Below are 10,637 nucleotides of genomic sequence, written 5' to 3'. Positions count from 1 at the left end.
AAAAAAGCTTTCCATTGATGTTTGGTTTGTTAGGATAGGACAATATTTGCAGACCTGCCAACCTTGGAAATTTTTTTCGAGTACCAGTGTGACGGGACGGGGCACGGGTTTTTTTTTGGGGAGGTCATTTTTTTTTTTTTTTTTACATTTTTGAGAATACTATACACAAAGCACACACACCCACCCATCTTTGTTAATCTAATTTTGACTGTTAAAGTTTTATAATATGACACAATTAAAAATTTCACTACACCTGCTCAAAAGCATTTTTTTAATTCATGATTAATATTGCATTGCATAATGTGTGCTTATACAAACTGACAACCACAAGTGAATCGCATATATTTAATATGGACTAAAAAAATTTGTTTGCAATTTCAAGAAGGCTATATTTACATACAACTAACCTGACAGTCTTTTATACAGGTTTAGGTCTATACAGGTCTAAGATTAAGAAACCCTTAGAAAACAGTAAACATTGAGTTTACATGTGATTCATTTAAAATACTTAATTTATTATTCCAATATCCAAATATGATACTAAATCCCACAGAAAAAAAGGTTTCTATTTGTAACGAGCTGTCTTTGAACAAGACAAACATTCAAATTAAAGGTTAGCCAAAACAAACATATTTATAGAAAACAGCTGACAATGAATAGAAATGACCAATAAGAGCAAAACGCATCGAGTATTCAAGAATATCAAGTAACGTTAGAAGTTAGCCCGACATCTAACGAGGGCCGGGGGTTGTCAACTAAAGCGTTCGTCATTTACCGAATCTTAAAAACACGGGTGGATAATTAAAAATGTTTTCTGACAAAAAAACAACACAAGCAAGAACAAAGTTTAAACCTAGAACGTAGATTTTCATTTTACAATGATTTTCCTCTCTGCTCGCGGCCTCGCGCGAGCGTTTGTGTATGAGAGAGAGCTCGCGCAGCTCTGATCAGCGGTACTTTTAAATGCATAAGTGCTAGTTTTCATACAAAATAAGTAGGCTATGTAACACAATTAGGTAACGTTAGTTTAGTTAGTATTAACACAATAACGCAACACATGTAGGCTATACGTTTCTGAACACTGAGAATAAATAAATAAACAAACGCCTGTTTCTCCAGACTCGCGCTTGTCAGTCACACATCACAACATTTTCATAATCACTAAACCATATAGCGATTTCAATTTTATTTAGATTTGTTGTTCAACATTACTTGAGCATTGTATACCCGTTTACCTTAAGGAGTCAGAAGTACCGTGACTGCTGTACTGTCCTCGCTTGAGAATTCAGTCAGTGTCAGACGGCGGGAGCGGAAGGAGGATCGAGCGGGATTTTGTGTTGCTGCTGATTTGCAGTCTCTTTTTTTAATGATAGGCCGTATGCATTTGTCAATCATCCCCGCTTGCTATTTGGGGAAATGAACCCAGCGCTATGATTGGTCGAAGTCTTTCTTTTGCTGGATTTGAGCACTACGCGTGCACAGAGGAGTCACCGGGTTTTTGCGTAGTATAGAGTGACAAATCGTACCAGCGTACTTTGATGTCAAAATCAAAATGCGTACTTGGTACGCAAAATGCGTACATGTTGGCAGGTCTGTATTTGGCCAAGATACAACTATTTGAAAATCTGGAATCTGAGGGTGCAAAAATCGCCTTTAAAGTTGTCCAAAAATCAAAAATCGCCTTTAAAGTTGTCCAAATGAAGTTCTTAGCAATGCATATCCACTCACATAAATTAATTTTTTATATATTTATGGTAGGAAATTTACAAATAATCTTAATGGAACATGATCTTTACTTAATATTGGCATAAAAGAAAAATCGATAATTTTGACTCATACAATGTATTGTAGGTCCAGGGTCACACACAGTATATATATATATATATATATATATATATATATATATATATATATATATAGGCAAGGTAGCTAAAAGTAATTGCAAAAAATAATTGCAGAAATTGCAGATGCTATTTGATTTGACATTTTGTTATCTAATGCAATGAAATTCACACATTTGGGATTCTGTCTAAAGTGTGCAAATACTGGGGTCATTATATATAAACAGTCAGGTTTACATATATTTTTAAGACACAAATTTATGAATTTGCCCAAACTATAAAACTACTATAAATCATATTTAATGTGAACATAAAAATCAGAACGTTCCATAGCCTACCTGAATCCTACTGTTACCCCAGTCTGCCACAATAATATTCCCATTGCCATCTACAGCCACACCGGTGGGTGCGTTGAACTGGCCGTTCCCTTCGCCATGTGAACCAAATTTAAACAGGAACTCTCCATCGGCATTGTAAACCTGCAAGAAGTTGTAAATCCAGAGAAAAAAAAGACCACAAAAAAAAAAAGAACAATGTTAAGAAATGTGTATCATTAGCAACTGAACTATGCACAAAAGCAAAAGTTACATTGATGTGTCATTAATTAGAGGCAGAACATAATAAAAAGGGACAGCAGACCTGGCTAGAGTTTGACAATTACATGTTATGGCATGTGGAACAATTTACGCAATAAAACAGAAGAGCTCACCGTACCTTAACAGAATGATTGTGGAAGTCTGTCACAACAATTTCATTCTTGTTGTTTATAGCCACAAAATGGGGACCTTATGGCCATAGAAGGAGAGGGAAAAAGAGAGAGTTACTATCACATTAAGAAGATGCTGTTTTGTTTCTAAGGAATAGTCCGGCAACATAGAGAACACTTGATTTATGCAACCATAGTTCACCTAAAAATGAAAAAAAAATTAATACGCACTGAAGGCAGGGCCAGATTTACTCTGCTTTGGCTCTGTTGGTGTATTCGGAGTACTTTTGTCTGCAGAGAAACAGAAAGAGTCATCTGATCAAAACATGATCTGGCCATGAAATAAATGCTCAAGACCAGTGCAGTAGCACAAGAAACTAACAAAAAAGAGACATTACCTGCAAACTGCCTCTCTGATGTTCCTTTGGCACCAAATTTGGTCACCAGTTTGCCGTTGGATTGGAAAATGAAGACACAGCAGGCCTTGTTGTCTGCTGTGATAATGTGACCATTTTTGTCCACAGCCACTCCTTTAGGTCCCATCAGCCGACCTGCACCAATTTTATTCTGCCAGAAAGCCAAGAAAAACACATTAGCACATAATTGGCAACTAATTCATCAAATCAACGTGGTAGACATTTATAGTGTACCACAAGCAACATAAATAAGCTATCTGGTGCTTGGAAAAGTGAGTTAAAGGCACAGTATGCAAGTTTCACCGCCAGAGGTCGCTTTTTCAAAACAATAACAAAGTCGTAGCTTGATGATGCCATGAATGAGTGTGGAATCATGGGAATTGGACTCGGGCAGAAATCACGTTCTTGGATGAGCTAATGTATTAAAGTTTTATTAAAGCTGCAGTCCATAGTTTTTGCCTCTTTGTCACCATCTCTGTTTGAAACCTGCAATTGCAGTTATTTGCGGCATTATCATCTTTACGTGGGTTGTGCATCGGCACGGCTCCTCCGCACGGATGAATTTAATGTTTTGAGGAGAATGCGTGGCTGTCAGTCACAGCACCGGTGGATACTGCACTTCGGAATCACAAATTGTAGTATGGGGGAAATTTCTGTATAATTTCCATATGATTTTACTTATATGCTCATGGTTAGATGATTTTGTGCTTAAGTATGGATTCTTTGGGTGACTTAGGGTGACAAGTGGAAAAACACTGAAGTGGTAAACATGTTCCTAATATGGTAAAAGGACAGAGGTTTCAGCCTTGGAGGTTAGAGATATAAAAGTGAGGGGAAGCTTTCATTCTTTGTCTTACACTCTGAAGCTACTTGTGTTTCTGTTGACTGTTTGACCTTTCTTGCAATAAAAATATACCTTTCGAAAGACAATTGGACGTGATTTGTCTCTTATGCAGTGAGAGTTTTAATTTTTGCCACAACAGTAGTCTTGGAAGTATGACCAAAATAAGAATTTTCACTGGAAAATGTCATCTGAACAAGTAAGTAACAAATCTGCCACGTGACTATGTGTGATTTCTGGAATTGTTTAATTTCATTTAATTTAATTTTAAAAAGTCATTATTGAATTACAATTTATTTTATTAGAATTTTAGTACATTTTATATTTAATGTCTTTAATTTTTTTTATATTAATATTTTTTTGTTAAACGATCATGAAATAAATGCAACTTACCTTAAACTTGCCATCTGGGGAGAAGATGTTGAGCCACCTGTTGTCATAGTCGGCTACAATAATGTCGCCATTCATGTCCACTGCAACACCAGTGGGGCGCTGGAGCTGGCCAGGGGAGCGACCTCTGACCCCAAACTTCAATTTAAATTGACCATCATTGGAGAACACCTATCAGATCACAGAATACACCAAAAGTGATTTTTGCAGTCAACATTTATTCATGTGTTTTCTTGTTAAAGGTGGCCGTCAGGCTGCTTAGTCTTACCTGTATGCACTGGTTGTTGCTGTCGGCCACTACGATTCGTCCGTTGCTGGTGGTAGAGATGCCCTGCAGGTTGGAGAACTCCCCCCGCTCTCGCCCCCGCGTCCCTGTCACATCAAATAAGAGGTCAGCTGACACATTCTGACACAGGCCAACAATAAAGCAGAGTGCAGAAATGACCTTTTCATCTTTACAGGTTAACTTAAAAGACTGCAACATTATTGCATTATTTTCTTTATAAAAAAACAGGGTTCCCACACGTTTTGACCATTGGTTTTGACCATTTATTTTCCCATGGCATTTCCAGTGATTATAAAGGGACATGATGATGGAAAAAAGTTTTTTCCATCCCCCCCGAGATAATATTTTGCAAACGAATATGTTTCTCAGAGGAACGCAAACATTTTGCGAGCGAACAAAACGTTTCTTGGGGGAACACAAAACATTTTCCTGCATTTTCCTCACATCTCTTTTTTTTTTCTTCACCATGTAACTTTAAGAGCTAACTTTTCTGACCAAAATATATTTCAAATATAAGCTAAATAAATGTTGTAAATCATGTGGATCAAGTTGGAAAAATATTTTGTTTAAACCTTCAAATGCCAAAATACATTACTGTACTTTTAAGATATTTAGTGCAATCTCTGAAATATTTATTATTGGAATTCGGGATACAATCTGATGTAAAGATGTAAATAAAACACCCAACTCACCCACTCTATAGATGAGTTCATCCTCTATGGGATTCTCCTTCTTCTTCGTTGTACTGTACATACTTGAGGGTCTGCGCACCGCCTTCTGGCGCACATGTCCTCCACCCCCTCCACCTCCTCCGGGAGACTTCACGCGCCTCTTCACGTCATCGGGCGACTGCGGGGCGTCGCAGGGTTTAATGGCTCGCAGGCGGAAGGGGCTGCCCCTCACAGGCTGCCCGTAGAGCAGAACGGAGAAGGAGAACTCGCCCTCTGAGCGGAGAGTGTAGCCGATCTCATAAGTGCCGTTCTTGTTGTCTGTTATGTCTGTTTCGGTGACTGTTCCATCTGGACCGCTGATCTGAGCCCTCAGTGCAGCGTTTCCCGTCTTTACTAGCTCACCGTCTTTGTCCTAGAGAAAGCAGTTAAAGGCTTATGCTACGAACCTAAATCAACCTACAGCATTTATTACAAGGACAGTCCCTCTGAAATAACCTGGGATTTGTGCTTTGCTCAAGGGCACAATGGTGATTTTCCTAGATCAAACCTACAACATTTTAGCAGATATTATAAAGTTATTTTTATAAAAAAATATTTAATTTATTTTTCAATAATAAGTAATTATTTTATAGAATAAATACATTAAAAAGTATAACAATTATATATTAATATATTAATTATATTTGAAAAATATTATTATATTGGAATTATAATCATATATATAGCATATATATATATATATATATATATATATATATATATTAATTTCATAATTTCATTTTAATTTAAAGCTGCAGTCCACGATTTTTCCTCTTTGTCGCCATCTCTTGGTTGAAACCTGTAAATTGCGCTGCCAATGATGATTAAATCTAACTATCGCTTGGCTCGGATCATGCTAAACTTTGCAAATTATTATTACTGTTATACTTTGTTCTCAAATCGTTAATGTTAACAACATCAGCATTACTATGACTATGTGTATATTAGCTTTACCTGTAGATTTCAATTACTGTAACCACTCCACAGTCCAAAGTCTTTTGCTTTTTGACTATTTTTGAATCTCCAGTTGTCACTGATGATTGTCATTTGGACCTTTCTGGATTACAATCCGCTATCAAAATGATAAATTTCATTATTTCAGCTGCTGTGAGAAAAGGCTATAAATGATCCGCTACCAGCAGCATCCTCACGTGATAAAACTGACTAGCCTGGGACTCCTTCCTTTCTGTTTACGGACGTGACGCACAGAGGAACTGCTGCATGCTCAAATTTCCCGCGGAAATCCACCATGTCGCTCTTATTATAAAACATTATTACAAGCTTACCGTTGTGAATCGAGCTAAGATAATGAGATAGTTTTGAACACTGGCTGGTTATGTACTTGCTCAAAAATTTATTTTGGATCATTTTTAACCAAAAAAAGTTACGGACTGCAGCTTTAATGGTTAAATTATTATTTAAAAATCTTTTTAGATGTTAGATATTATTTATTTTCATAAAATATTTAGTTCTTTAATAATATTTAAATAATAAACAATTTATCAATGAAATAATAATTATTTTAATACATTTTAAATAAATTATGAAAATAAAAATTTCAAATTCAAATTGAATATTTTTTTTTTTTACTTTTTACTGTACAATAAATTAAATTATAAATCAAAAAATTGTATTGTTTATATTTCTATCATTCATTTTAAATGTATTTATTATTTATTTATCAGACAGAACATTTATATGAGTGCACTGAACACTAATTACTTAAGTGTCGACAAATTAAATGCGGCATATTACAACTAAGGTGATCACCCGGTTACTGCATTATTGCAGGACATTATATGTGACTTTGTGAGACAATGCGGGACATGTGAGAAATATATATTTACTACTAAATATTGATTTACATTAGTTGGAAAGCCTATTTGCCATTACTTGGATAATAACATGTTGTAATCGCCAATAAGCTTTGATAATTTTAACCGGCCTGCGCTCAGTTTGCCCTGGTTCGAGTGACACAATGTAATTTACAGGACCTATTCAGTCTGCTAAATATAATGAACTGAGTAACAGGCTCATAGGTTAAAATCACATTTTATACTAAAATAAATTTCCTTGAGTATAGTGACTACTTATTTTCTTTATTAGACTATATGCAAACATTAATTGTGTTTAATGCCACTAACCTTTGTGGTCACTGTAACGGTGGTGTTTTGCCCGACAACAGCATGTCTGAGACCCTCTCCAGTAGCCACGCTGGTGTGGCCCACGGCGCTGGTGGTGAGCAGGACTCCCAGGTTCTGTATGGAGCGACGCAGCCCCTCTGTCTCCACCTGACAGTCCAGGTGGCCGTTCTCATGGGGCTGCTCAGGGAAGGCGTGGCGGGCGAGAACGCCCATCCGCTCTCCCATCTGCTTCTGCACCAGGAGCACCTCAGTGGGGCTGCCATGGTTCAGCGCCTGCTCTGTGAAGCTACAACTGCTCTGGATGTTCTCCTTCCCTTGCAGTAATGCAGTGAGTTGGGCCTGCAGCACCTGCAACAACAGCCGATATAATTACAGCAGATGCCCTTTGAAAAATGAATACAGTACAACAAATAATAAAATAATATTTGTGTCCACATAACAGCATATGGGTTTAAAATTACACAAGGGTGAGTAAATAATGCCAGAATTTTTATTTTTTGAGTGAACTAAGCTTTTCACCTTCTGCTTGGTGCTGCAGATGTTCTCCAGGTCAGTGATGAGGGCAGTCTTGCGCTGGTGCAGTGCTTTCTCTAGTTCCTCGAATGTATTGCTGATCTCTGTCACTGCCTCATTCTTCCTGTCTGTTAGCTGCCTGGAGATCTCATTTACCAGCTCTAGGGCTGCAGTCAGCTGAGGAAGCCTGCGGATGCAGAATGAGGGCAATGTTCAGTCAAACTTTCCGTAAGGAAGTCATAGTGTGACTCCAGCAGTTGAGCTATGCAAACACAGCAGAGACTCATAAAAAATGTTTTAAAAGAAGGGGAAACAAGTTTTTATTTTAAATAACTGAGCTTTAAACCTGAAGAAGGATTCAGCGTATAAAGAATGGGTTAAAGTGAGCTGCAAATACTGGCTCAGAATAACAGTGAGCTTAGTATTATTTTTGGCTGCATGAACCTGTTGCGAATTGCGTCCAGCTGGTTCTTCAGCGCGGCTTTGTGCTGCTCCAGAACATCCCGCAGTGGAACGGTCACATGTTCTCTGTGCTCTCCCTCTGTGCACTCCAAACACATGGCCGTTTCACAAGACTCGCAGTAAAACTCCATGACCTGCAGAGGGCGGCAAAAACTCATTGAAATACTGAACACTCTGATGGGGAAAGACTCTGTATGAAATAAAATAAAATAAATGTTAGCCGAAATAAAATAAAATATAAATATTAGCTGAACTAAACTAAAATAAAATAAAATATAAATATTAGCTGAAAGAAGCAGAAATATAATAAAATACAAATATCAGATGAAAAACTTAAATTTAAAATTGAATTACACCTAAATAGAATTATATATTTAAAATAATAAAAATGACAAAAACACATAACAAAATGATTAAATTTATACTAAAATTAAAAAGAAAACTGAAATAGTATATACTAAATATGCTAAATTATAATAGTATACTAAATAGTATATAAATAAAAACAACATAAGAAAATAAATAAATTTAAATACATTTATCTTTTTGAAATAAAACTGAATAACAATAATAATAAATAAATATAATATATATATATATATATATATATAAAATAATATATATATATATATATATATATATATATATATATATATATATATATATATATATACACACATATATGTAAGCAATAAGGTACGAGAGGCTGTGCTGTATTGTGAATAAGTCACGGCTGAAGGGCGTTGTTAGGCACGTCGCAAAGCTTTTATAAAACGGTTACCTCACAATACAAATATTAAAGTCAAAAATATGTATCAATGCAACTTTCATGAAGTAAACTTTCAATAAAAGCCTTCCTTCAGCCAGAAAAAAATAGTCCCTGACCATGAGCAGCAACAGAAGTTACATTATTATGCCATTAGATGGCGGCAAAGATTGTCTTTATGAGTGTGTCAGTCAGTATTGAAGACTTTTACATTGAAAAGACTGAATTGTTGTGAACACAGAACAAGACACAACTGACAAATGCTTTGACTAGCGCTGTCAGTCACGGGAAAACCCCTTAACTGTTAAAAGGACAAGATAATACATTGGACATTTAAACAGATTTTTTTATTATGAACATAGGACTGACCTGAAGGAAAATGCTAAATCTGAATGCAGGTAATAAACTTGTTCACTCGATCACTTTCTCACAATTCTCACAATAATCTACTACATAATACAGTAAGCTTCAATGAACAATACCAATTGAGAACATACAGTTTACATTGCTAAGAGAGGTTGCCAAGAGAACTAGCTTGGTGTATTCATAGGCACATAACTACAAATTATAATAACACTTTACAATAAGGCTCATTAATTAAACATTAGTTAATGTATTAACTAACATGGACTAACCATGTGCAATAAATTTGTTACTGTATTTACTAATCTTCATTAATGAAAATACAGTTGTTCATTGTTTGTTCATGTTAGTTCACAGTGCATTAACTAATGTTAACAAGATTTTAATGTATTAGTAAATGTTGAAATTAACATTAACAAAGATTAATAAATGCTGTTTAAATGCAGTTCATTATTAGTTCATGTTAACTAATGTAGTTAACTAATGTTAACTAATGAATGTCAAACACTGTCAGTTCTTATTAACGGTAGCGTTTGTGTTCCTGTATACTGCAAAGAACTAAACTGAACAGAGAGTATATATGCAGGGTATATATTTAAGATACAGCTGATAATAATCACAGAAACAGGGGCATAATCAGAAACCAAGGAAACCAAAACTAAACTGAGCAGCGAAACAGGAAATAAAGAAAACGGAACAGAATATTAAAATAAGATTCCATAACCGTAACACCTATCAGCGAAGTATGTACATTTAGTTCATTAGTCCGTATGTGTGCATGCTTACCTTGCCCTCGTGGTTGGGGCAGGACAGGGGCGGGGCATATGTAGCAGCACCGGCTGACTCCAGCCCACTTGAGGCCTCGGGACGGGTGCAGTCCTGCTCCCTCTGCAACACTTCCATCAGATTAGTTATGAAGAAATTGTTCTGCAGTGCTGCAACACCCTTTTCTGGCAGGATGGAGGTCTGTCTGCACACTGGGCAGGACAGGGTCAAGGACTGAGGGGGGATGTAGTTCTGGAGACATCTGTGATGAAAACATAGTGCAAGACTTAAAAGCAAGCCGTAAAGTTTTCCCTCCACATCTAATGGATTGTAAATGAAGATATAACCCAAGACGTGATTAATAGTGGTCTGTATTTTTTTCAGTCTCATTAAATTTCAGTGGTAAATATTTTGACAGGATGATAGAAAATTAA

General features: G+C 36.2%; 1 protein-coding gene across 1 annotated transcript in view; it reads right to left on the bottom strand.

Annotated features, from left to right (window-relative positions):
* trim3a (tripartite motif containing 3a) overlaps positions 1-10,637 on the bottom strand; it is a 35,167-nt gene that overhangs the window by 2,418 nt on the left and 22,112 nt on the right. Inside the window, exons 3-13 of the mRNA XM_048161881.1 lie at positions 10,225-10,465; positions 8,292-8,443; positions 7,854-8,034; positions 7,335-7,682; positions 5,173-5,563; positions 4,463-4,566; positions 4,198-4,365; positions 2,946-3,114; positions 2,779-2,838; positions 2,556-2,626; positions 2,180-2,320 (exon numbers count right to left, since the gene is read on the bottom strand). Of these exons, the coding sequence (XP_048017838.1) occupies positions 2,180-2,320; positions 2,556-2,626; positions 2,779-2,838; positions 2,946-3,114; positions 4,198-4,365; positions 4,463-4,566; positions 5,173-5,563; positions 7,335-7,682; positions 7,854-8,034; positions 8,292-8,443; positions 10,225-10,465 (2,026 nt within the window). The remainder of the gene's footprint in view (positions 1-2,179; positions 2,321-2,555; positions 2,627-2,778; positions 2,839-2,945; positions 3,115-4,197; positions 4,366-4,462; positions 4,567-5,172; positions 5,564-7,334; positions 7,683-7,853; positions 8,035-8,291; positions 8,444-10,224; positions 10,466-10,637) is intronic.

The sequence above is a fragment of the Megalobrama amblycephala genome, linkage group LG16 (assembly GCF_018812025.1).
Source record: "Megalobrama amblycephala isolate DHTTF-2021 linkage group LG16, ASM1881202v1, whole genome shotgun sequence".
NCBI classification, from domain to species: domain Eukaryota; kingdom Metazoa; phylum Chordata; class Actinopteri; order Cypriniformes; family Xenocyprididae; genus Megalobrama; species Megalobrama amblycephala.
This window is presented reverse-complemented; position numbering and strand designations above follow the sequence as displayed.